General features: G+C 48.9%; 1 protein-coding gene across 1 annotated transcript; it reads left to right on the forward strand.

Moving 5' to 3' along the window:
• On the forward strand, positions 1 to 26,959 carry MYO1H (myosin IH). Its single transcript, XM_086474015.1, has 34 exons — positions 1 to 153; positions 1,274 to 1,389; positions 2,315 to 2,513; positions 3,113 to 3,193; positions 3,632 to 3,811; positions 4,909 to 5,007; positions 5,342 to 5,455; positions 5,770 to 5,841; positions 6,453 to 6,572; positions 7,010 to 7,077; positions 7,417 to 7,522; positions 8,047 to 8,127; positions 9,602 to 9,693; positions 11,121 to 11,215; positions 11,440 to 11,486; positions 11,710 to 11,790; positions 12,273 to 12,378; positions 12,626 to 12,743; positions 12,993 to 13,106; positions 14,075 to 14,151; positions 14,769 to 14,837; positions 15,439 to 15,523; positions 16,103 to 16,262; positions 17,146 to 17,229; positions 17,700 to 17,793; positions 18,637 to 18,692; positions 19,197 to 19,332; positions 20,070 to 20,137; positions 20,548 to 20,645; positions 21,621 to 21,928; positions 23,046 to 23,090; positions 23,594 to 23,723; positions 26,303 to 26,463; positions 26,742 to 26,959. The coding sequence occupies exons 1-34, from the start codon at positions 28 to 30 to the stop codon at positions 26,957 to 26,959; spliced, it is 3,804 nt and encodes a 1,267-aa protein (XP_086330141.1). The 5' UTR covers positions 1 to 27.
• The last annotated feature ends 362 nt before the right edge of the window (positions 26,960 to 27,321 follow it).

The raw sequence follows: 27,321 nt of genomic DNA on the forward strand, positions 1-27,321 counted from the left end.
GAAGTGGAAGATAACACTGACGCAAACATGGAAGGGGCTCTGATAGCCCGGGACAGAGTCGGGGTGCAGGACTTTGTGCTTCTGGACTCCCACACCAGTGAGACTGCTTTCCTGAACAACCTTCGCAAGCGATACCAGGAAAACCTCATCTACGTAAGTGCCAGTCGTGTGCGTTCCTGCAGCCTGTGGCAGATGAAATGTCTCGAAGTGTGGCATGCATATATGTAAGGGTAAAAAAAAATTGTTGTCCATCTAGATGGGATGCAAGCTAACACTGCAGGGGCAGGAGGCACTATCAGTGCAGAGAATACTCTCGTACTCTCCCAGCTTTGTGCTCTGAGAAAACAAGCCTTGTCAGATGTTAGTATTACCCAGCAGAGTGATCACCCAGTAGCAGTCTGTCTACTTCACCTGATGAAAATAATATTCTCAGCCTGCTCAGAGTTGCCTTACAAAGATCCAAGCAGTATGCAGTAGTGTTTCACTTTCCTACTCCCTTACTGTATTCGAAGGCAAGTGCTGAACATGGCATCTCATGTGTCTGAGGAGTGCAGAGTACTTCGTGGTGCAAATGAAGACAACTTCACAGCCATGCCCATAGTCTCAGCAGCCTCAAGGTTATACGTGGGCTTACAGCAGTGGCGAGCAGTCTCTAAACATGCCCTTTATACAAATATCAGTCCTCATTTGACAACGCTAACAGAAAGAATAGAAAAGAAGGTAAAACAGGGCATTTTGACATGCTGAAAATGTATACAAATAAGGGAAAACGTAATGTGTCCCAAAACATGATGTTTGATCACCTTTCCCAGTCAAGAAGGAATTTTTTCTGTTGAACAGCTATCTATGGAATAGACACCCTGCCTGGCTTTCCTTCGCAGCATTAGTTATTGGCCATTTACAAAGATTTTTGTGAAACTGAGTTGGGATAGTAAATGCATTATTATGTTAGCTTTAAGTAGTGAAAAAAAAAAAAAATCCTTAAGCATCATGAGATATCAAAACCTTGTATATAACATGCAAGGCCCTAAACTTGGGTTTTGTAGCTCACCTCTACTCTTAACTAGGGAGATTTTGCAAGAAGTTTGGTGTTGGCTTTGAAGTAGTGACACCTGTGGAGGACTGTTTTGTTTGCTTTTTTCCTTTTTTCCTTCTCTCATAACAAGTTCTGTACCATCTTTTTCAGTCCTGATATGCTTGACTCCTCTTGCAGGAGCTGTCGTTGTAGTGATGGAACAGGTCTCCCACCCGTATGCACTCTTTCTCCCTGCAGACATACATTGGTACTCTTCTTGTATCTGTCAACCCTTACAAAGAGCTGGATATCTACACAGTGACACAGATGCAGCTTTATCGAGGGGTTAACTTTTTTGAACTGCCACCACATCTGTAAGTAGAACCACTGGGATTTCAGTTTATACCAATAAATGGGATTTTCTCTGTAATGCTGTGTACTAGCACCGTGGATGTGTAGCCACAGTCACTAGGTCTGGTGAATGCTGATATTCTCATCTTCCTGGAGGTAAGGCTGTATTTTTCTCTGTCTTCTAGCTGACTGCAAGAACAGAAGTGGACCAAAAGGATTGCAGAAGTGATATTGGGGAAGCTGTAGGGGAAGAGTTATCTTGAAGATAACTGTCCAGACTAGTGCTCAGTGTGTCCTTCTCATTACACATGGTCTAGTCAGACCATTGCCCAAGTCAACATCTTTTCCTTCAGTTGTCCAAAACACTCTGGTCATCTTTCCTTGTCCTCTGAGACCCTGTGTTGGTACAGGCAACCACAGGACTACCACAGCGCTTGTGCTCAGTCTCCACTTGAACTCCCCAAGAGGGGAAGAAACCTCAACTTTTGAACTCTGAGCTGGAATTTTTGTAATGGTTGGAAGCTGTTGTGTAGTCTGACTAAGTTTTTCTTTTTTTCTTTTCCTTAAGTGGCATATTGGTGAAAGCTCCACTGTTGGTTATCTTTGTCTCTATCAGCAGAAGTTGAGATCTTTCCTTTACTGAAATTTGGAAGAGGGAGTCCCTGCTGGGTATAAACTGTATTCACCAGAAATACATGGAGCCTGTATAAATCCTACAGCAACAGCGGGGGAAAAGAGCAAGCCCTACCTGTCCCTTGAATGCACACTGGGGTTTTACTATGAGACCTTAGGTCAGACTCATGTTTTGAGCTGTGCTTCCCCATCACGTACAACACTCGTCGTGTCAGCCGAGGAGTTAGTGCTTCTGAAAACTGCTGGTGCTCTGCTGCCTGTGGCCATTTCTAACAGATGCTTCTCCCCTGAATACTTCTTGTGATCCTTGTTCAGATATGCCATAGCTGACAACGCCTACCGGGTGATGTGCAGCGAGTACAACAACCACTTCATCCTCATCTCCGGGGAGAGCGGAGCTGGGAAGACAGAAGCATCCAAGAAGATCTTGCAGTATTACGCGGTAACCTGTCCGACTACAGAGCAGCTGCAGATCGTCCGGGATCGCCTGCTGCTTTCCAATCCTGTTCTGGAGGTAAAAACTAAATAAAGGCACAAAATGCAGAAGAGTTGGCGTTGGTGGCCTCGCTCCACAAGGCTTCGATGCGAGTCTACACACCCGCACCCAGGAATGGCCTCCTGTTTGACATGATTCTTGCCCCTGCATACACAACACGCATAGTAACATATGCCAGGCCTCTTGGCAGCACAACCTCCGCAAGAGTGCTTGCGGTTTAATATCACTTAACGTTTAGAAACTTAAACTTGGGTTTTGTAGTGGAGGATAGCTGAAACCTGGGAGTACAAGGAACCTGTACAACATGCAACAGTTCCCCATGCTTCAGTTACAGGTCATACAAGAAAGAGTGATACCTTGTTTAGCTGAATTCCACATCAAAGCTAGGGAAATATGCTAGCTTGGAATCATAGAATGATTTAGATTGGAAAAGACCTTTAAGATCGAGTCCAACCATAAACCTAACACTGCCAAGTCCACCAACTTTGTATTTCTGTAATCCCACTAAATTCAGTAGTAGGACCCAGCTGACACAGCAAATCTTTATTTCTGGAGCTTCACCCTACCATGGGTGTCAGTTCTCATTAAGATAAGTGACTTTATCTGTTTATCCTTAGGCTTTTGGAAATGCAAAAACTCTGCGTAATGACAACTCGAGTAGATTTGGAAAATACATGGATATCCAATTTGATTTTAAGGTGAGAACAAACTTAATGGACCGCTATTAAAACAAGCTATATCAGTGAACCTCTTGGACACTTACCAGGCAGCACAGGATTTATTAAGACTTACACTGCAGATTTCTGACCCTATTTTTACAGGCGTTGCATTTTGCGAGTAAAGTGATTAGTTTTACATCCTGAAAGCTTCCTATATTACTGGCAATACTGCCAGCACGCGGTAGAAAGCCACTATAAATTGTTGTAAAGCACAAGATACACTAGAAAGACACCAAACTCTTTAGATACAACTTGTACTATTGTCGGATGCTAGCTCTGAAACACAAGATGGCAGGTAAGTGACAGCAGAAACACGCTTCTCCTGACGCTGCTGCTTGCTCCAGGTTTGGAGGAACAGCCATCACAATGATGTTGTTTGTGTCTGTTGGTGTTGATCTGGCTGCTTTGTTCTGCCAGGGAGCTCCAGTGGGAGGGCACATCCTCAGTTACCTAATTGAAAAATCCCGAGTGGTCCATCAAAACCATGGAGAAAGGAACTTCCATATTTTCTACCAGTTGCTCGAGGGTGGAGACAAGGATCTTCTTTGCTGGCTTGGGCTGGAGCGCAACCCCCAGAAGTACATGTATCTCATCCAGGTCAGTGAGAGCTTGTCCCTCTCTCTTTATCTTCAATCTCAAACTGTAGGGATTGCAAATGCAGCTTTCCTGACGTACTACGGGCGCTGCTGAGCTGCGACGAGAACCCCCTGTGTGTCACGTTACAGCGGAACTTGCAGGCAGGTTGGTTGCAAACATGCTCGCTCTGGGGCTGTCGGACACCGTTCTACCCCGGGTGCTTTTGTAGCAGGAGCTGTTCCAGCTGTGGTGGCCCAAGGATGCAATGATAAGTGGCTTATGAGGGGCAACATCTCGTATTGGATCAGCAGATATGGTTGTGGGGACAGAAAGACGCTTTTGGGCAACATGACCCAGGGACAGCAAGGCCATCAGATTTTAAAAGTCACTTTCATCAGTTCTCTTATTGATTGCGTACTCCTCGTGTCCTGTGTGTGCAGAGTGGCTCGCTGCTGCCATTCATACTGCTGGTGTGAGAACGTAGATGCTCGTAAGCAGAAGTCACTAAACTGTTTGACCCTGGTCCCTCTGGTATGGTCAGGACGCTTCTTGATTCATTGAGAAGAGCAGCCTGAGCTACTAAACAGCAGAGTAGTGTCTGTCTGCGAGTTACACTTTGTATAAAGGCACTTCTTCCAATGCCCCTGTGTCAGGACCTGGTATAAAATGAGTTTCTCGGGATTTATGGACCTCCTATTCTAGAGGTCCATAGCTATGGCTATACAGCACACAGCTCACTTCGTGGTAGTGCTCTCTGTTTCCTCTCTTCCTTGGTAGTGAAGAATATTTGGGCAGAAGGTATTATTACCATAGAAATGGAAGATGGCTGTAAGCTCGAGCTCTTCACAAGACTTAGCCATTCTATGGTAATTCACTACTCAAGCTCAATGCTTTAAGTTACCTGAAGCTGAAGCTATAAACTGAAGTATCTGACCAAATAAGCTGCTTTCAGGATCAGCGGGAGTGAAATAAACTTGCTGGCTAGTTGCAGACTGTATCTATACAGGCTGAGGAAACTGGAAATGGAAGCAGTATGCCCAAAGTGTGCTTTATTTGTTGCTGATAATAAAATTGCTTTGCCAATTAATTGTATTCTTCATCTTTCTTTTACTGTATAGGGTCGATGTGCCAAAGTGTTTTCTATTAATGACAAGAACGACTGGAAAACAGTCCGCAAAGCTTTTTCTATCATTGACTTTACTGAAAAAGATATAGAGGTATGCATGTGAAAGGGACTGAGCCTACCAAGGGGAGCTTAAGGGAAGATAGCAGCACACTTGATCCTTAAAAGTGATGGAAGCAGTCTTGCTTGGGGGAGGTGATAAGGATGGAATAAGACATCACTTTGGGAGGGAGTGGGTGGGTGAAGAGCTCTATCCTTTGGCACAGCACGATGGCAACTGGGGGTAGCGCATCTCTGAAGCAGGTTGTCTGACTCACCTCCTTCAGCCTAGCCAATATTCCATTTATTAGCACACACAGCAAAGATTAGTACCATCCCATGGAGCTGTGGGGATCTGTTTTCTAACTGTGTGTATGTCTCATTATTAGCACCTCTTCGGAATTGTTGCTAGTGTGCTGCACCTTGGGAACATTCAGTTTGAAGAAGACAGCAATGGACATGCCATCATTCGTGATGGCACGCAGATCAAATGGATTTCAAAGGTATCTCTTCTGAGATAATGTTCGTGTTACAAGTGCTGTGAAGAAAGCCTTAACCTAGCTGTGTTTTCCTCTTAACCTGTTCCTGAAAGCAGAAGGATTGCTGTAGAAATACTCAGCTCTTGTTATAGACTACCCTGAATTGTAGGGCCCCTTTTCTCTGTAGGACATCTCACTGCAACTTCCTTACTGTTCCTCAAAGATGAGCGTAACTGGGAATGGGATGAGGGGTTGTGCCCTACTGATCACACAATACTGCTTATTTAAACAGTCTCCTGCTGGCCGTGCTCTCAGTGCAAGTATTTTGTTTTCTGCAGCTGCTGGGTGTGCACTTGTCTATTCTGCAGGAAGCTCTCACCCATCGGAAGATAGAAGCCAGATCTGAAGAGGTATCAAGCAGTCCTGGGGAATCTCAGGCAGCTGGGAGCCACCCCAGCTAGTGGTGGTGGTAGCAGATTAGGAGCTCTGTTTTTAGCAACATTACAGTAAAAAACAAATCGCTCTGGCTGTCTTTCTCCTGCTGTATCACCTTCCTCTTCTAGCCTGAGATGTTAAACGTGTTCCCAGTATTAGTTTTGCTGCTGAAGAAGGCAGTAACTGTTAAAAAGCTAGGAACAGGGACTTGCAGGCAGCCCTGTATTTGAGCCAAACAATTTTTTCTGCTCAGTCCCTAGAGTGAACTGGGAAACTGGGCTGCATAAATGGACAAAAGCACTGGTAAAAACTGTTCTTTGAGCATTTTGCACAAAGATTAGTAAAATTAAAAGCAGATCGGAATGCTTTACTCACTTATCTAAATTAGTACTCTCCAAAACATAGTATCACAGTCCTGCTGATGTGTGGCTGTACACCAGACCGAAGTAACGCTGAGGGTAAATAAATGGGTAGGCAGCTCCAGTTGAGATAGGCTGAGTGCTGTGCTGTGGTATACCGCAGGTGTGAACTGGCTTTGCAGAAGCTTGCTCTGATTGTCTCTGGTATATCTCTCATATTTTTTTAGGTCCTAAGCCCATTGAACGTGGATCTGGCGTTCTATGCTCGGGATGCAGTAGCAAAGGCGATTTATGGACGAACTTTCACTTGGCTAGTCAACAAAATTAATGGCTCTCTAGCCAACAAGGTTGGTTTCTGGTCTAGTGTCCTCCTAGACATTGAATGTGGAATGAAACCAGACTCAAAGATCAGCATCACACTAGTAAAGAGAGAGGAAACCCCACCACCACATCCCCAACACCCTCTTCTCCTCACTAACATGCTGAGCAGAGTTTCTCCGGTGAGGCTCTACAGCACTCATCACCAAGCGTCTCGGATGCTTGATCGCTGACACAGGGGTGTCCCACAGCTCTGAGCTGGAAAACTGTGTAGTTAGGTGTGGAAGGTGGTACGTTAAATAGTTCTAGTGGTTCACTACCTGCTTAAAGTGGTTAACTCCACTGGCATCTGACATGAAGCTCTCAAAGAAAAAGTTTAACACTTAGGTGAAGGAAACAACAAGAAACATGCAGGGAAGAAGCATCATCTGAAGCAGCAACTACAGTGCAATGGTGTTTTTAACAGGATTCAACTCGGAAAACAGTTATCGGGCTGCTGGACATCTATGGCTTTGAAGTGCTGGACACAAACAGGTAACAGCCAGTCCCAAGGCTTGGGGCAGTCTGTCCTCGTACTGGTGGGGGCATGTGCTGGAGTCCTACGCAGCTTCTTGAGAGTACTCTTCTCCCAGCAAGGCAAGCTACGGGGGACTGCAAGACCTGAGTGCCCCAGCTTAGCTGAACCCCCTGGGGAAAGCTTTGTCTTGGACTGCTTGCCTGGGGGTGAGCCCTTGGTACAACAGTGTGGGGGAATGTGTGGGTTTCATCTGTGTGGAAGTGGGTTGTTTGGCTTGAAAAGAGTAGGTAGTGGTGGGAGAAGGAAAACTGTCCATGAAATAAACAGAAACTAATGCTCATTTAACCACTCTGAAGCTTTGAGCAGTTCTGCATTAATTACTGCAATGAGAAGCTCCAGCAGCTGTTGATTGAGATGACCTTGAAAGCAGAGCAGGAGGAATATGAACTAGAAGGAATAGAGGTAACTTACTATTTTCCCCCTCCCTTTTTTCTTTGAACTGCCATTACACCAAATGCTTTTGATCATCAATGAGGAAGGCATCCTGCTTTTTTCTTTTTTGAGTTTGCATTTTTCATGTGGAAAGTATAAGACAGCCATGGGTCTCGTTCTGTAACCCTTTCTGCAGTGTAATTTAGCCAGGATTTAATCGTCTGAGCAAGGGGTAGGGCATGCCCCAAAACTCAGGTCAGTAGTGACAACGTCCCTGTAGAAATGAGGAGCTCCAACAGTGTGAGACACTGGAAGGTGGAGCGTGTTAGTGTAGAGAATAAGAGGATGGTCTTGGCTGCTGAAAGCTGGAAGACTGTAGTGTGGGGTGATAGATCACTGTGCTGTCACGTTCCCCAGCAGCTCGGTCAGTCCTAATTCATTACACTGATCTTTATGGGGATTGGAGCCTGGCTCCAAAGAACTTAAAACTTCTAAGGAAAAGATCTTCCTCTAAAACTTCTCTTCTTTTTATTTTTTTTTTTCCATCTTTCCAGTGGGAACCGATTCCGTATTTTAACAATAAAATCATCTGTGACCTGGTTGAGCAGAAGCATAAAGGAATAATCTCCATTCTGGTAAGAACAGAGTTTGTGCTACTTAATTTAAAAATGCCTGCCTGTACCCTGCTGTAATGGCCCATAATCATATATTTTTTTCCTCTAATTATGTGATGGCTCTGCATTATTCAGGACATAAACGAATAGACCTTGTTAGGAAAGACCCAGAAGACTAAGGTAGAGGCTCTGCTTGCTAGAGAGCTGTGGGTTTTAAAGGAGGTATGCTGCTTCCACAGCAACTCTGAGTGCTTGAGAAGGCAGACCTAGGCCATTCGCTCCATTTTTTTGCCTGGAGACACTGAGGCACAGAAGGAAGGTACCTGCAGCAACCTGGCTGGCTACAGTCAGCAGCAGGGATGGGACCTAGTCTTCTTCCGAGTACCCTTAGGGAGCCTGCGGAACGCCAGGAGTGCTCCTCCACCGCCCTCTGAAGCCAGACACCCGGGTTCTTGTGAAGGTGGAAGAGGACAGTTCATCCCATCTGCCCGTTAGCCTTGATGTCTGATGCTTCAGAAGGACTCAGCTAGGAAAGAAACCAGAGAGCTGCCTGCCTCCTCCTGAGCTGCAGGTCTTCCACTTGTGTCCTTGCCCTTTTGTTGTTACTGCTCCTAAAATCTGAAGATGATCCTTTTTGTGCCTTCATAGGGATGGCAGGAGAAATGGGAGAGGCTGAAGGCAGCTCCCTCCACAGCCTTTAACAAGGAACTTGTTCTGCAGTGCTGAGTACTGTTTGGTTTTTTGCTTCAATTAAGTGTGCAGTTCCACAGGGAGGAGTCTGAGCACACAAGCTAACTACTGCGGTGATACGTTCTTGAATGCAAACCCTAATTAGTAAGAAATCAAGTAATTTGCCTGTAGAGACTTGTAGCCTAACTTGGAGTGGAGCTGTCCCTTGCTGCCACCTCTGACGTGTCCACAAAGCTGAGACTTTTTATCGCCTCAGTCCAGGAGACAGCGGATTAGTACATCATAATCCAGAGAAGGCGCTGCTGAAGCTCAGCATTAGCTTCACGTTGTAACAGATGGCTCTTTTGAGCAGGACTTTTCTACCCATAGTACAACTGGGGGAGCAGGAGGAGTTGGGTTTCTTGGGTTAGAAAAGGGTAATCTGTAAGCTTGTCTTCCCCCTCCGACTCTGTGGTTCATCAAGACCAAGAGTCCTTCAGATCCTTCTGAATTTTGATATCTAATGATGTCATCTTTCTCACTGTTTCTGTTTAGATTAACTACAAATAATAAAGGATGAGGCAGGGCATTGCCAAGTTTGGGAGAAAAAGGCAGATTTGACTTAACTTGATTTATCTTGACAGTGCTCCTGAAAGCAGATGAACAAAGCTCTAAATTTAAACTAGGAAATTCTTGTATAGAATAGAACTCATCTCAAACTGTAAGCAAGCTCTTTGGTTTCGCATAACAAAGTCGTACTAAACACTGGCAAGGAGAGAGTAGTCTGTTCAGAGCAGTGTTTTGTATCTGGTGTCTGCTGTTTCAGGATGAAGAATGCTTACGACCTGGCGAAGCGACAGATTTGAGCTTCTTGGAAAAGCTGGAAGAGAAAGTAGGAGATCATGCCCACTTTGTGACGTATGCATTTATGCTCTGTATCCTATCGCAGAGGAAAGTCCCACCTCTTTCCCACAACAGAGTACTGGGGAGGGAGCAATTTGTGCTTTCTACCAAAGAAAATCAAGGAGCCCGTCTGCTGTCTAACACTGTCGTGTGCCACGCTGGTAGAGTATGACCTGGGGTATTGAGGAAGTGGGGGGGGGGATTCAGGAATCCCTCTTTACTTGTGTCATGCTGATCTTCGAGGCTGTTTTCATTCCACGCTAAAATTAGGGACTGGGACTGTAAAGATTAGATGGCTTTGGCCCATGAAGGTGGGATGGTTTTGGCCATAGATGGCATTGTCCCCCACTGACTCCATGGAAAGCTGAAGGTGTTGCGAAGAGGAGCCTAATGCCCCAGGCTGTGAGTGGTACATAAATATTTTTCACCGGTCCTCCTTGATACGTGGGAGCTTTGGGTCTGAAGAGGAAATGGAGAAACATGCTTCTGCTCAGATCTCCCAGCTGGGTGGCGTTTTGGTTAATACTCTGTTTGTAGTATTTTGGGCTTCAGTGCCTGGTGGCAGACGAACACGCTGGCGCTGGGCTGTCCTGGCAGTTCCCAGAAGCAGCCTAGGGAAGGGCTTTGGCAAGTCATTGATTCGGAGTTGTGCTGCTGAATTGTCACCGTTTCTACATCTCTGAAGTTCATCACAGCCAAGTGGAAAATGTATAGCCAACTTCCTTGTCACCACAGCGTGCTTTAATGCTGTTCTGCCTGATTAAAGGCTTTAAATAGAAGTGCTAGAGCTACTTAAATGGAATCTGTACTTGACGATACAATTGGAAGGAAATTTTGATGTACTAACGTGCTGTTGTGACACACAACTCCGCTGTTAGCAACTGCTTACAAAGCTGAAACTTAAGCTGTGAGGTTGCTCTTTTTTAAATTATTTTTTCCCTCCAGAAGTCCTTGCTTTCTAAAATTTTCCTGCTATTCTTGGAAATTTGGATGCCTCCTTTGTATTTGGGTTCTTGTTCTAGGGCAAAATATCTCAAACAAACCTTCTGGCCCCCTTTTTCACCTTGAAATTGAGGAAGCTGGTGATCTTTCTTATCTAGGCCATGGTAATGTATTTAAATGAGGGTTATAGGAAGAAATCTTAATACTTCCAGAAAGGGTGATCATTGACAAATGGCAATGAGTAGGTCACAAATATTTTGAGGGGTTTATGGGAACTGCCTTCATTCTCCAGCACTCAATTTTGCTGTTAGCTGTTCAGAATGGACAGATGATAATTTGATTATGGGCCATAATGCACAGTCAGAGCCACGTTGCTAGAACAGCCATAAAATAGGCTCCCAGCTCTGCTACAGCTGCTTTTTGTGCAGGTGACTTTCTGCAGGCTGAGGAAGCCTATCTGCTGCTTTTTCTCTTCGTGTGGTTTGGTTTTTTCCCTGCAGCCGCAAGCTTGCAGACCAGAAGACACGGAAATCGATTGACTGGGTGGATTTCCGCCTCCTTCACTACGCAGGAGAAGTCACTTACTGTGCTGTTGGTGAGTGGGACAGAAGTGCCAGGCTAGAAGACACCTGAGCTTTTAAGCCAATGCGGTAGAGAATGATTTGATGTGAAGACGAATTACAAAATACCTGCCCTCTGAAGGCACTGTTACTTGGAAGTCTTGAGCACGAATGCAGTGTGAATTTTGAGGATATAAATTTCCAGATTTTGTGTTAAAGTAGTCTTCAAAAAGAACCAAACCTTCTTTTTTTTCTTTAGGATTTCTGGAGAAGAATAATGATCTCCTGTACAGAAACCTGAAAGAGGTAACAACAAAAAAGGGTCTTGAGTTACCTTGCTTGAAGCAGAGGTGTTTTGCAGAAGATGTATTTAATCTCTGTAGCAAACGAGAATGTTTCTCTCTCCTTAGCAATGTTCTTTGGGCACCTATACACACATCCTAACCGCTGTGCTGTTCAAGCTTAGAAGGATGGCAGTAGGAATAACAGGTCTCCTAAATAAGGCAGCTCTTCACTTGTCCTGTTTCAGGTGCTGTGCAACTCTAAAAATGGCATCATTAGAGACTGCTTTTCACCGTCGGAGCTGGACAACAGGAGGAGACCAGAGACTGTGAGTTTAGTCTTGACTTTGAATATAAACTCAACTTCCCAAGTCTTCATTTAAGCACTGATCCCGTCCTCAGTTTGGAATTCAGTGGATTTTTTTTTTTTTTTTTTTGCTGGTGTTACAGCCCCGCTAGCTTCCCTGTAGTTGGACAGTGATGTTGCTGAGACAGCACCTACCCCCGTGACATCCCTTAATGTTATTATTAACGCATCCTTCTAAAACGAGCCCTGTGCCTAGCGCCCAGCAGTAGTTGGTTTCTGAAGGGCTCCCTTGCGTGTCCAGCTGCATGGCAGGGGTTCAGATACTCCGGCCAAGTGCTCTGTCCAGGTACCTTGTGATTTAACTATGCCTCAAAAGCTTTGGGCTACTGATGCGTACGTCAGCCTTTTGCTTCCCGTTTTAAGGTGGGCGTGGGGAAGGAGTTGATTTCAGTTACTGCAGTGATGGGTTCTAAAGCTAAGTCAGTTCTTCCAATGTTGTTTTAGGTTGCAACCCAGTTCAAAAACAGTCTGACGAGCCTCATAGAAATCCTAATGTCCAAGGAGCCTTCCTATGTCCGATGTATTAAACCGAATGAGAACAAGGAGCCTGGTAAGGCATTGGGCTGAAGATGCAGCTGAGAGAGTCTCCCCCACTTCATTCCTTTAGCTTGTAGCTAAGTACAGCATATATAGATAAATATATATACATACATTAAAAAGAACTTTGGTTAAGCTATCAGCAAAGTCATCACCTTGAGTAACTGTGGATTTGATTCCTTCCTCATTTGTCCCGATACACGGACAAGCGAGGGAGCTTCCGCAGAGTCTTTACCAGTGAACGTGTGCTCTTGCTGCAGGGAAGTTTGATGATTATCTGATCCGACACCAGGTGAAGTACCTGGGACTGATGGAGCACTTGCGGGTGAGACGAGCTGGCTTCGCCTACCGGCGCAAGTATGAACTCTTCCTGCAAAGGTAAGTGGGGCCGTGCAACCCTGCCTTCCCATGAGGGCTTCCGAGCAAGGTTGCTTTTAAATGTCAAGTTCCAGTGATACGAGATGTGGAAGCATCAGCAGACAGGTGGGTTCTTTTGTCTGTAGCCATTTTGATCTGCTTTGGCATCTTCTGTCTCGAAAAAAGGGGTAGGAATTTCAAGGCGAGAGTTTCAGGAAGGGGTTCCTCAAACATCAAGTCACTTGTGTTGATGTCTTGCTGATCTTTCAGGTATAAATCCCTCTGTCCAGCTACCTGGCCACATTGGCATGGGCCAGCAGCTGAGGGTGTGGAGAGACTCATCAAGCATATTGGTTACAAGCCCGAGGAATACAAATTAGGAAGGTAAATTCCCTTTTCCTGGCTGTGTTCTCTGCTGCTCAGCTGCGTGGTGCTTGCCATATTTGATCTTCTGTCTCTGACTGCAAGCCACTGTGTGGCCCTTCCCGGGGAGCTGCAAGATGTAGTGGTGTGAACAGATCCCTTTAGCTTGGCTCTTGCTTCACCACGTGAACTGGGTGAGCCTGCCTGGGTCTGCAAACCTGACGGCTTCTGATTAGTGACTTCTTTAAAACAGGCCGAGGTAACCTCACCCCAAAGGTGTACAATGCGCAGGAGCAAGGAGATGGATAAAAAGCCCAGATGCACAAATTTCCTCTTTATTTTTAATTTCCTGTTTCCATGGAAGCTTGAATCCAGCTGAGTTTCTTCCATCTCTGCATTAGGGGAGAAGGGCTGCGTTGCTTCAGCTCTGGGTCTCTCTGTGTGCTTGGGCAGCCAGAGGCAACTTACCTGTCTTAGGCTCAGGCTCTTTCTTAACCACCTTTTTCAACTGCTCCTGAACCACCATCTTGTCCTCCCTGCTAAAGGGAAGGCACGGGGCAAGGCAGGGCTCTCTAATGTCACCTTCAACCTGAATTAATGTCTAGGATAAGACAAGATAATATCTAGCTAAGACAAGAAAACCTGTTTTCACTGGCTTTCAGCTGCTTGTCCTGACCTCCACAGCCCCTGGGGAAACTTGCAGGGATCCCAGTGTTGAGAATTACAAGTTGTGTAAAGGCAGAGGTCTCCACACGGCACCTTCCAGGGACCTTGTGCAGTAATAGATGGTTTGCTTCCTTCCCTCTCCCTGCCACCCTTTGCCAAGCCCTTTGCACGCTTTTGGGATGTGCCAGCTAGACAAATGAAGAGTGGTTGTGGAAGGAGATGCAGCTTGTCAGCGTTACAGCTAGTTGGAGGACTCTGATCCTGGTCAGGGCAGCTGAAACAATGGCTCACTCTGAATAAGCTGTTCATGGTCTCTTTTTCAGAACGAAAATATTTATTCGGTTCCCAAAGACTCTGTTTGCTACTGAAGATGCGTTTGAATTCAGAAAGAACCTCTTGGGTATGGTTCCAGTTCTCTTTATATACAGACTAAGAGGAAGGGTCTGGGTGAACTGTGTTTCTGGGCTCCAGGTTCACGCAGCAGATGCACCGTGGTGAGAGCTGAGACCCCTGGTCTGCACAGCTCCGGAGAGTCCAAGGAAAACTCAGTAATCTCTTTCCAGCATGGGGAGAACTCGCTAGCTATATCGCTTGGGTTCTAGATACACATCTCCTTAGAGCTCCTTGGTTCTACCAGTAACTGTTGGTCCATGTCTAGATGCACCAAGTACCTTCCCTCTGGGACTGGGATGCCCCTGTCTCGTCCTACTGTTACCTGTTTGTACCTGCTTGAAATGCATAAACGCACGGGGCTGCCGAAGGGCACGGTTACCTACGCAGGCTGCTTTGCTCCTGTTGGTGTTCTGGCAGCTTTGTTCCTTGGTGATTGTGCAGACCCTCCTGTGCCCTGGCCCATGGTGTCTGATCACTGGGAGCACAGCTCCCGAATGCTGGGATCCTGTAGATAGGAGCAATGTCTCTGCTTTTTTTTTGAGGAGCAATGTCTCTGCTTTTTTTTTGAGGAGCAATGTCTCTGCTTTTTTTTTGAGGAGCAATGTCTCTGCTTTTTTTTGCCAGTTTCAAGACTCCAGGCCAAATATAAAGGATGCCTTGGGAAAAGAGAGTACAAGAAGAAGAGAGAAGCAGGTATGGGCTCTGGAATCAAGGATTTTCTTCTTAGGGCTACGCTTTCCAGCAGGATTTATAGCTTTGGGAGGTCACAAACCCACATTGCTGCAGATGGCAGTCGTGGTTTCCCTGCAGGGCTGTGGGTGCTGGTGACAGCTGTGCAAAGAGCGGTCACAGAGGTCTGTTTAGCTGCTTACACCATGTGCTGCTCGTGGTGTCACCCAGGCATCAGCTGTGGGAGCAGCTCTGTGCAGCGGCAGCACCCTCTGCTGTGCCCGTGGGGTCCTGAGGGACTTGCTCATTACCTGCTCGGGACACAACCCCCCTTAGCACGGGGCATGGGCTGATGTATAACGCTGCAGGCTCAAAGGCCACGTTCTAAGACGAGCTGCTGGCTGTGCACAGGACATACCTGCCTTGATGGCTGAGCTCTACAGTTGCAGGTAGTGCCAGATCAGCCAGTTACTACGGAGAGGAAAATGTTCTCTGCCTCTTACTGTAGAGATTAGCTGATGGGATGAGCTGCCAGAGCCAGTTATAACTCCTGCTGTGCGAGTTTAAAGGGTAGTATGGCACAGGACCTCTGATACTAATGCAAGGACCCGATCCATTCTTGCAGCTATCAAGCTGGAGGCTTGTTGGCGAGGGGTGCTGGCACGGAAGGAGGCCAAGAAGCGGACGTGGGCAGTTCAGATAATCAGGAAGTAACTATCGCTGCATGGTGGTCATGGGGAGGGGTGTGGGTGGCGGGGTGTAGCCTGGTGATGGTCTCTGGACAACGGGTCCAGAGTACTGACAGTACAGTGAGTCAAAACCATCTCCTTCACACCCATTTCTAAGCTGTTGTTGTAGTTAGGACGACAATTGCCCAATGGGGTTGAACAGAAATGCCTGTCGCCTCTTCAGGTGACCTCACTGATTTCTGTTGCTCTGCTAGTTTATACCGGTACGGAGAATCTCCCACCCAATTCTTTGTGTACCCTTCTGTTCTCCTGTAAATGGTCCTCCATCTCCACTCCCTTAAACCCAGCTCCTGAATACTGCATCAGAGTTAGTGCTGAATTTTTTTTTTCACTCCGTTTTGGCCAACAGAACTTGGAAAAACAGGTTAATGCTTGGACTATTACACAGCTTAAGATCTCCATTGCTGTAACACAGGTCACAGTGTATCTGAGTTAACATCAATGATGTGTCAGCCTGTTGTGCGCCCTCTGTGACCTGCCTTTCGTTTCCATTTATTTCTGAAGGTAACATCTAAGTTCTGGTTTGGGTATCTTCTGTAGATTCATAAATGGCTTCATCAATCGGAAGAAACCCCTTTGCCCAGAGAACATGGAGTTTGTGCATCTTGTGCAGTACAACTACTTGATGAAGCTCAGAGACCACATTCCAAAAAACGTCTTGGACAAGAGCTGGCTTGAACCTCCCACCATCCTGGAAGAGGTGAGGGTTGCCGCAGGCTTGAGGGAGCGGTGAAGATGGCTTCTGTTCTGTGCGCACTTCACGTAGGGAAAGAGCAAAGATCTCCTGCTGGCTTGGCCTCTGTTCAGGCATGATGGCAGAGCCTCTGGAAGACCTTGAGACCTTCTGAATTTGGGGGAGAACGGCAGCGGGAGGAACGGTGTTGTTGCTTAAGTTTCCAAGGGAAAGGAGGGAGCTCTGCGCTTTTGTTCTACGCAATAGAAAGGAAGAAGCACTGCTAGAAAAGTGAACTCATGAGCCCTATTAAAGACAAAATTAATCCCACAATGCTTCAAGCTTGCAGCACAGACACGTGTAGCCTTTCATCTTGTCGGGGCCCTTGGCAGGACAAGTAGCCTCAGTGCATGAATCGGACAAACTCTAATTGCTTCCAGCAGAGCTCTCGTTCAGAAACAGCTGCTAATATTTGTTATGGCCCCTTTCATCCTGCCTGTGCCCTGGCTTGAGCCCAGAGCAGGTCGCTCCCGTGCCAGCTGTGGATGGCGCTCAGTGGGTGAGGTGGTCCTGGGAAATTAGGAAGCTCAGGTGGAAGGTGGAGAGCGATGCTGATGGGACACTACCTGTGCGGGCCACAGTCTACTCTGGGGGTGGCAGGTGGGGTTTGCTGCTTTTGGTGACCTTGGTAATGGCTCGGCTGCTTGGTATCCTTCAGCTGCTGCTGGGCGTTAACCCTTCTCTGCCTGCAAAGCTCCTTGGTCAGTGGGTCTCTGGGCTGGGGGAGCTCATATGGAGTTGGGACTAGATGTTAACAACAGCTTGCACCAGGCAAGCATTTGTTAGGCATGCAGTGGGAGCTGTTTGCACGACTTCTCTGCTTCTTTTTTTTTTCCTTTTTTAATTGTAGATGTCCGAGATGCTACAGAAGATCTGCATTAGGAACTTAGTAAGGAAATACTGCCGAGGTGTTACTGCTGAGAGGAAGGTGCAGGTAACGGATATGTGGAATGCAAATGTGTGAGTTCAAACACTCTGTGCACACGTGGTAGCTGCTGTCTGTGAACTGCCCGAGACACAGACTGCACCTCCTGACAGACCACCGCTCCACTCGCTGAGCGAACGTGGCTGAGCCTGGATCAGGTGTTTGCTTTGGTGGCCCCTGCAGCGTACGGTGCAGGGCTCCTGCAGACACAGGGTCTTAATCTTACGGCGTTAAAGCTGCACTTCGTCCAATTGGCAAAGATCCACGAAAAATCTGTAGGACTGCTTAGTCCCTACTACCCCTCCATTTGGTGTAATAAAGGAATAAACCTAAAGATGTTGGAAGAAATGCAGCATGAGTCGGGTAGATACTGCATGATGAAAGGATGCTGTTGTGCAGTAACAGTGCCTGTGTTCTAACTGCCCATGTGGCTGATGGAGAAACTCCAAGAGGGTGAAGGCTGTTCCTTCTCAAAACAGTTACAGCAAAAAGTGGTGGCCAGTGCCATTTTCAGAGGGAAGAAGGAAGGCTACCTGCAGAGCATAAGCCAGCCTTTCGCGGACACCCGACTGAGTGAGTACACAACAAACCCCTGAAGGACTCGGCTGCGTGCTCCTCGCTCAGGAAAATTGCTTGACAAAACAGATTCAGTTCCTAAGAGAAATTCCCACCTGACAGAGGCAGCATCACCTGCTGCATTTGGGCTCTACCATTTAAATTCCCTGGCTGTGTTGTGTCTAGTGACACTAAACACGCCAGATTTTGTTCTCAGACTGGGAGTACCTGGAATCCCTCTTGGGACAGAGCTACTATAAACCCAAGCAAAAAATCCCTGATGGGCTGGGCTGGACCAGGACCCACCCTGGCTGTGCTGGATGGAGTGGGGAGGCTGAGTGGGGATGTTGCGGGGCAGCATCGCTGGCTGTGGGGATCCAGTCCTAAAGGCTGGAGCTGCTGGGAAGGAGAGATCTGAATCTTGGGAATCCACAGAGCGGGTGTTAAGCACAGGGTGCAGGGTCTGGGAGTCTGGATAGGGTGCAGAAGCTGTGGTGTGTGGGTGAAATGCTGGGGTCGTTAGTGGAAGCTCTCTGTGACCTTCAGCTGGAGCTCCGGGCAGCAGGAAAAATGCTGTGGGTGGTTCTCAGTGGGAGTCCTTCTGTGCCAGGGCCTGAACCGAGGGCAGACCCAAGAACAGCCAGTAACTCCCGGTGTGAATTGCTCATCAGGCAGGGAGACTCACCGAAATGGACTTAGGGGTAGCTGGAAGTGAACCCCCACAGTTTAGAAGGGGAGCGTGCCAAGGGGATGAGGACTAATGGGATGAAGACCACTAATGCAGCTCTCTGGTGTTTCACTGGTGGGAGTGGTGGCTGTCTGTCACCTGCGCTCAGGTTGTCTTTCTGTTTTGCTCCTCAGAAGAGAATGATCTAAACCCCAAAGTACTGCAGCTCATCCATGGTGAGAAGATCAAGGTAAGGGGAAGGACAGCTGGAGCTCAGCAGCCCTCAAACCAGCTTCACTGGAGTCCTGGAGCTGGCGGGTCACACAGACCGGGCAATCCGTGGTGCCTGAGGCCATCTTGCAGCCATGCCTGTAGGGCAAGTGTTTCCTTTTAAATTGGAGACGGGTTTCAAAGTGCACCTGGACAAAAAGCATTTAAGATTCCTTTAACAAAAGCTTCGAAAACGTCACTAACCCGATTTGGCTGTCAAGGGCAGGAGCAGTGCCGATGTGTGCACTGCACTTCCCGTGGATACGGCATAGAGGGCACAGGTAAACCGTCTTTCTCAAAGCGTTGATTCTGCCACCTGAACTCCCAAGGGCAGAGCAACCAGATCGCTGTAAGCAGAGGTTGGCAGGGGCTGCTGCGAGCTGGGATCTGCAGCTCCACGGGGCAGCGCTGCTCCTCGCTGAGCCGCTTCCAGCCCGGGACCCTGCGGGAGTGAGAAACGCTGACACCAACTCGTTGTTTTCAGTATGTGACCCCCGTGATAAAATATGACAGGAACGGGTTCAAAGCACGAGACCGGCTCCTCGTTCTGACCCAGTCCTCGGCATATGTGGTGGAAATGGCCAAGATCAAGCAGAAAATAGACTACGCCACTCTGAAAGGTAACGGTGGAAGTCTGTGGGACTTCCCTTTCTGCCTCTGACCCTGGGGGTGGAAAGATGAACTACTTAAACGTGGTCTTTCAAAGATATTGGAAGCAATGTTCTACGTGAGAACAGAGTTTTTCCTGGGGGATGGATAAAGGGTCTGTGTGTCAGCACACAGTTCCTCGGAGAATAAATCATGAGTAAGAGGACACAGTTTTTTTGAAACACTTAAATGCAGGAGGTCGTCACTTTCTGCTGAAATAGAGGGGAAAAAACAAACCAAAACAAACCCCCCAATCCCTTTCCTACCCCATTTTGTAGGTATTTTTTAATCCTGCCATTACAGTCCAGGAGTAGAATATATACTCTCTGCCTCCTCCCTCACCAAAACAAAGGTAGCATGGAAAGGTGTGGAGCAAACAACTAACGGGCTGTGTTTAAATAACCCCTGTTGGAAATGTGTTATGGACAAGTGGATGACAGAAAAAGGTACTTTTGAAAACTTCGATTAATTCTTAGATTAATTCAAAGTAACTCCGCGTTTTGCTTTAAGCAGGGGGATACTCTTTCTTCAGCTTTAATAAGGTGCAGAGCCCTGCTTCAGGAATGTAACTCCTGTAAATGGGTCAGGGCTGGAGTCGCTGCCCCCATGGGAACAGCACCCCGATGCTGGGAAGGTGGCGGCGGTGGTGGTGGTGGTGCAGAGCTGCCTTTTGGCAGTTTTTCCTCTGATCCTTGGATTTCTTTTGAAGGTATCTCCACCAGTAACCTGAGTGATGGGATCGTGGTCATTCATGTTCCCGAGGACAACAAACAGAAGGTAGAAAATTGTCGCGTAGCTACTGCGAGCTCGTGGTTAGAAGCAAGGTCTTGTAGCTGACGCTTCCAGTATCTTCCTGTGGAATGCTGGGATTACACAATTACTGATGGTTACTAATTCTGTAATAGCTGGACCTCCACGTTCTTGCTGTCTCGCCATGAAAGCTTTTACTCGCCTTTCCTAGAGCCCCAGTTGCTGTAAATCCCCAGCAGTCCCTGGGAAGGTGTGTAACAGGCCAGACTCGGACGTGACTGTCGTAACCGCTGTGGAGCTGCCGGTCGCTTCGGCGCAGCACTCGCTGCTCGGGCTTTGGGAAGGAGTTTCTCGGAGTGTGTGACTGCTGCGTGGCTTACGGGCTGCGGCGGTGCCGGGTGACTTCGTTCCTCTCTCTCTTTTTTTTTTGTTTCCAGGGAGATGTGATACTTCAGTGTGAGCACGTCTTTGAGACGGTCACTAAACTCTGCGTGCTGGCCAATAAGCAAAACCTTGTCAAAGTTGTGCAGGGAAGGTAAGGAAGGAAGCTGAGCCGGGAGGATCGTGCAGGCTGGGTTTTATTGAAGAACCTGCTTCGAAATCTTTTAGGCCTGGACTGCTTAGGTCCAAACTATTAACATCACCCAGAGCGGATCGGGTCTGTTGCAGTAGCACGGTGGTTTTCATGGCTTCCTTTCGCAGGCATAGGGGGAACAAAGATGGGATGGAAAAAGAAAATAAATTCAAACTCATTACAACCTTCACCCCTGCTAACGAAGGTTGCTTCCATGAGGGTTGTGGTTGCAGCTTGCCAGGTGTGCTGCTCCGCTCTAAGCGCTGCCCATGACCCATCTGCCTAAACCCCAACCTTCTTCATAGGTGGCTGGACTTTAAAAATCCCTTTTTTCAGGCTCCTGCTGATGTGACCTGGGCGTGAGGTGGTGGGTTTAGTGGTTTCACAACGGATCTGATTAGCACCAGCTCTGAGGAAAGCCTGCTGGGCTGAGCCTGTGGGTCACTTCAGGATAAAGGCTCCTCTCCCTGAAAGACTGAGGAGGCCCTGAAATGGGATTGCTGAGCACGGGGACCTCCTCAGTCACGCCACCAGGCTAATGGCAGGTGGATGCAGTCTGTCTCTCAAGGCTCTACAGGAATTGAAACTGGCACATGAAACCTGTACTTCTGCTCCAGCTTTTCTCTCTGGCCCTTGCGTTTCAATCGTAATTAGATTCTGTGTGTGCAGTGGTTTCCTCCAGGTCAGATCTGCTTATCTTCTAGTGCTTAATTGCACCAGGAAAATGCAAATGCCTGGACCAGGCAGGCATCCTCCATTCATCAAACCCTTCTGGGTTGTGTGGTATAATGCAATTGTTTAGGAAATTCACCTAAGCTGGAGGGCTCTGATCTTCTAATCTAACGAGATTTGCCGGGGGAACAGAAATAAAGGGGGCTTAGAGTAAAGCCTATTGCGAGGAAAGCATCTAATGACTCGTTCTGTCTGTATTTGCAGCCTTCAGTTTCGCATTGGCGCTGGGAAGGAAGGGACAATGGTGTTTGCCGTTGGGCAGGAGCCTCAGGTCTTCAGAGCCAAAAATGGACAACTAACAGTGGTGAGCACCGGGAGCACGGCTTGTGCCTTCTCCTTTGAGGAGCCAGCCCTGCAGGGAGCACAGCTCAGCTCTAGCGAGGGCCCTTCGAGTTCAGGAGGAGTTGATTCCTCTCAGAGCAGAGGTGCACAACACAACTACGCAGTCAGTGTGTACCTACAGCAGATGATGCACAACAGATGGTCATCGCTGGGGTGGGAGTTGCAGCTACGTACCTTGCATGTGAATTGTCACAGCCACCTGCTCGCAGGGGGAGAGGGAGCAAGGCTCTCTCCTGGCTTGGTCATTTAGAGAACAGCCTGACCCCATATTCAGTGTGCACATACAAAATGAGGACTCGGGGGAAGTTTGCCACCTCTTGTTGCCTCCCTCAGCCAAGTTACTTCTGAAATGGGTTGGGGGATGGAGGGGAAGCATTTCTTGTCCCCCAGGCAGGCTCTCTGAGAAGGAAGGAACTGAAGGGACAATGAATTCCAGTTCTGGCCATAGCTATGGAGAATGTTGGTGCTGTCCTTGCTCGTGGTCAGGCAGGGCGGTGTGCTCACCCCGCCTCCCTCTGCCCCCGGCTGCAAGGCAGTAAAGGGCAAGTGCGGCTGAAAGGCGTGGGTCTTTGCTGCCTCAGCGGGGGGCTCAGTGTGTTTGGTACTGTTGGCTCCAAGGAAGACTCAGATGCTGAGGTGTAACGCCCTCGGGACAGGGGGTGGCTGTCCCTGCAGCCTGGAGAGCAAGGGAGATGTCTTCATGTGCAACTGTTAAGCAGCAACAGGGGCACAGCCTCTTTCCCCGCAGCCGGGCCAGCAAGGACGTAACACTTGTACGTGACTGAAGGACTCCTTCCTTCTCTCCTTCTAGGTGTCAACCCAGGCAAAGCCTTGATGAGAAGCAGTTCCTGTTCCTGACCCCTCTCTGGGCTGGGAACAGAAAGGAGCCTGCAGGAGGAGACTAGCCCTCGCATCTCCCCCGGAGTCTTTGATGCCATAGGGCTGCTGTGATTTGAGAGTTTGCTTGCATCTTTTAGGCTCTTTTTTTATAGCTTAAAACTTTCAACTATAGCTAAATAAATACCCTTATGTCACTGTACCATCCCAGTGAGCACAGATGCTCATTCCATGGCCACAGGGACGTGTTTATACCAAAAGTCACAGTTCCACATGTAAAATGTCTGTCTGTGCACTTGGGAAGAGCTGAGAGCTCTGACTACTCAGGAAGGATTAAGATAGAAACAAAAAGGCTTCTCCAGCTGTACTGGGAGACACACCTCACCAGGAGAACTGCAGCACGTGCAGATCAAGGGAGTTAACAGTGGTCTGAACCCCCCTTTTCTCTAGGGCAGCCCAGCAACGCCTTTAAAACCAGCACTTGTCCTCTGGCAGGTACAGGGAGGGTTAAATGTCACAGTAGGGCTGGTGCTGATATTTTGGTTGGTGCATCAGCCTCGGGAGCTGCTTTCTCATCTGCTCTGACACGGGGGAAGATCTCTGCTTTCAGAGTAACGCTGCCCTGGTTCTCCCTGTGCAGCATGGCACAGCGGAAGCAAAACCATAAACAATGACCAAAATGCCTCCTCTTACTGAGGGAGGTGCTGGCTTGGAGCAACCCAGTTTGGAAGAAGCCACCCTCCTGCTGCTGGAAGACCTTCATCTCCCCTCCCTGAGCTGAGCCTCTGCTCCCTCAAGCGTGTGGTAGGTGCTACTCTGCCCTTGAGGTGTAGGGGGTGGGAGCTGGGAATTCTCTGCTGCCTCATGTTGAGGCAAAAGCTCTTGCTCCAGCTGCTTTGGGGTAGGCTGAGACTGCAGCCTGAAGGGCCTGGGCTTGCTGCCTTTAAATCCTGGGGTCTGCAGAGCCTTGAGAATCAGATTGCTGGTGCCTCTGCCAGCAGCAGTGCCAGCAGGTAAAACTAACACCTACGGAGAGGATAATGTCTGGTATTTCTTCCTGAAAATTCCTTCCAGCTCTGTGGACCATGAGGAGAGCATGGTTCAAACAAGTAATAAAGTGACCCACATGTAAATATGAAATATCTTCTAATTTATTGTGTTATATTTTTTAAAAAAAGTACACATTGCAAACATCAACCATACACTGAAATCCAGCTGAAGCTTTTTTGTGCATAAGTGTGAAGTGGGAGGGAATGATTGTACAGAACACACGAATCTGCTGCTGTTGTCCACGAGACACAACACCTCCCTGATGACTGAAAGGTTCTACCTCCCCTTTGCTCCAAGGCAAGGCTGGAGCTCAGAGCCTCCACTGACGGCTCTAACCAGGGGGTCTCGGGGCTGGATCCAACACCTGCCTTGAGGGAAGCCAGAGCCCCTGGGCTGGAGCTACAGCTGCACTCATGCAGGTGGGAGGAACCACCCTGGCAGGGAGCTCGGGGCCAGGGGCCCTTTGCTTCTGCTCTGCAGCCCCAACTGGGTTACAAGCTGCGGACTCCAGTCCAGCTTTGCTGCGTTACAGGGATGGACAAAATCACTTCCACCAGTAAGGTTTCCATCAGCTCTGCTGCCACTGGTGGTGCCTGGTGTGGGGGCTGGAGCAGAACAGCTCTGCGCTCCCCGTTAATACCCAGCAGCACCAGCTCACCTGAAGAGCTGCTGTGACCCGGCTGCCCCATTCCCCCCCCCCCCCCCCCCCGTCCTTCCCCCAAAAGCTGTAGAGGCAAAACCATTTACAGTAAAAAGGCTCAAGAGCTGAGAGCATTTGTGTGATGGCATTAACAAAGTCTCGCTGCCCAGCCCAAGGACAACGGGCCGGCAGGTAAAGGACGGGCCGAGGCAACAGCAGAACGTCTTTCCTACACCGCGACAGCACGCAGAGGGTTAAGTCAGGAGTGGGTTTAGGCAGAGTCTGCCCACAAACACGGTAACAAAACTGAGACTTACTCTAACCCTCCGGGAGTGACTCACTAAACCCACAGCTACACATGCCGCTGTACAAAGATTAAAAATAATCATCCCCTGGTTTTTAAGAACTTAGTTTGCAAAACCTGACCGAGGCAATCCCGAAGCCAGTTAAGAATCTATTTACAGAGAAGTTAATCACGTCGCTGTGATCTGTCAGGTGCTCAGCACTGGTGTCGGCGCATGTCACCTCCTGGAGCTGAACCCGCTCCTGCACCGCAGGAGGCGACTGGATTTTGTCCGAGCAGCCAGCACTGGGTTGCTGGAGCCTCCCCTGCGCTGTGCGGGGAAAGCCGGCGGTTCGGCGCAGCTGAGGATGAGGATGGCCTCTCCCCCCTGTCTCACAGGAGCGAGCCAGCTCTCGAGCAGGGCTTGCTGCAGGACCATCGGTGTATTCTACAGCCAGGGGCTGGTGTTGCCCTTCCGCCCAGGAGCGCAGCGGGACTGCTGAGACACGGGTGCCGGGCTGAAGGGCTCCCTGCAGAGCCTCGACCCCTTCAAGGGCAGCAGCTCTGGGAACAGGTGCCCCAAAACCCCCGAACAGCCCAGTGACGTGCCACCCAGGGTCAAAGTACACAGTGCTGGAGTAAACCGAGCAATTAGAGGCCCTCCCTTCCACGCTCCCCAGCTTATCTCCCGTAAGAAGGGAGAGGCACCGGGTCCTTCACCACGACACTCTGCACTATGGACTGCTACAAACCCAAAGTGTGTCACAAACGTGTGTAAACACGGCTCACAATCGAAGCCCATAACCGACAGGACACACAGAGCTGAAGCTGCTGACCTACAGGATGACTGTTACTGTTGAGCTCTCATAAATCAGCAGCTGAAGAAGAAAGAGGAGAGGGGACAGGTACAACCACCCCCTCTGCACGGACACCAGCTGTCTGTAACTCGGGGGAAAAAAGTCTTTGGTTACTAGAAGGATGACCTCAGCCTAACTCTGAAGACTTTTAAGCTTTACTTGATGATCCAAACTTGTGCCACTGAGCAAACACTTAATGCTTCACTTTAGCCTCTACAGACAAGCCACACACAGTCACTGCTACGGGAGCAGAAGCGCTGCAGTAACGCCGCTGGTGACGCTGGCAACACCTTTGGTTTTTAACACGCCGTGAAGAGCCCTGAGCCAGGAGTAGGAATCCACCCTGGGCAAAAGCAAATAACCACCTCACTGAGGGAGGAACAGGAACGTGGAGCTGCTGCTCTGGGGCAGACATCCGGCGCTGACGGCGAGATATTCCAGATGAAGGGTCAAAAACCCTCTAGACCCGGCCAAAGTACCCTGGCGTCTGCCAAGGCACCAGCCTGACTGCGAGTCTAAGGCTTCCCACATCGGGTGTCGCTCCCTCTCGGGATTTCTTACACTAACCATTACAGCCGTGGCTCTGCTCATTCTCCTCTAGCATCCAGTTCTACTGAATAATACACGACCTTCCACTACAATTGTCACTTGACTCCACAACAGGCAACAAGAGCTGAGGAGGTAGATAAAATATTCATAATAGAAAAGCACTCTTAGAAAACTAGACTACAGAGGCCTTCTCTACACAACATTTTAGCTCTGCCCTTTCACACACAGCTGCCATTTCTGAAAAGACTTCGAAACAAGGAACAACTGCCCCCGGGCCACCGCCTGCTCCTCTTCCCCGTGGTACTCGCGTTGCCCTCGCTCAAAGCAGGTATCGGTTACGGAGCCAAAGGACGGCTGCCGGCCGCCCCCCTGCGCTGGCCTGGCACGGGGTGGCGGAGCCTGCGCTGGCCACGGCTTCCCCTGCAGCAGAGAAAGCGCCGCCACCGACCCGCCACCCGAGGGAAAGGGCCTCCCCAGCCGAGAGCCGGGGTCAGGCAGTTCTGAGCGCTCACTGGTAGCAACACCACCCTAAGGAAAAGCAAGCGCGTGTCGTTTGCTCCCAAACCTCCTTTTGGAGGGATTTTAACAGCTCCCACCCTCGGACTGCGCGGATAAATCAGGGGTGGGTCTCCACAGCCCCAGAAGCTTCGCTGAACCCTCCGAGGAGCAGGTCCCAAGAGCTGCAGGGAGGCCAGCCCAGCCCAAGCAGCTCCCCCTGCTCCCTCCCAGCGCTGCCGGAGGGCTCCCTCTGCCCCCCGGCTCCACAGGGATCGAGGCAGCACGTGTCATCTGTCCTTCTGGGAGTCACCCCGAGGCGCTCCTGAGCCACCAGCCCCATCACCTGCAGGCCTGGGAGAAAGGGAGTGTGGAGAACCCTGCCTTTCTCCCGCGGCTGTGGGGAGATCCCTGCCTTTCTCCCACGCCTGAACGCCCGGGAGGAAACAGGGTCAGTGAGCGCCCAGAGGGAAGGCGTAGGGCTGACTGACCTTTCCTTTTTTTTTTTTTTTTGTCCGCTTTTTGTTTTGTTTTTAAAGTGCAGGATAATCACCAAAGCCAAAGGAAGCCAGCCCTCTTCCTCTCTAGCCACGAAACAGCAAAGATAAGAGCGCTGAGGATCCAGGGCATTTCTCCAGACAGGTCCTTACAGTATCTATCGTACGCCCAGTCACCTCGTTTCTCCTCATCCTAGAACTACTGCATTTAAATACCCCAAACAATCTAATTTGTGTTACAGAACGTAATTTACAGGCTTCGCCGAAGAGAAGTTAAACCACCCGGTTCTCTGCCGCAGGTCACCGACCAGAGGAAGGGCAGCACCTCCCCGAGCGAGCCGCGCAGTCCGTGGCC

Source organism: Leptosomus discolor, chromosome 16 (genome assembly GCF_034619465.1).
Source record: "Leptosomus discolor isolate bLepDis1 chromosome 16, bLepDis1.hap2, whole genome shotgun sequence".
Taxonomy (NCBI): domain Eukaryota; kingdom Metazoa; phylum Chordata; class Aves; order Leptosomiformes; family Leptosomidae; genus Leptosomus; species Leptosomus discolor.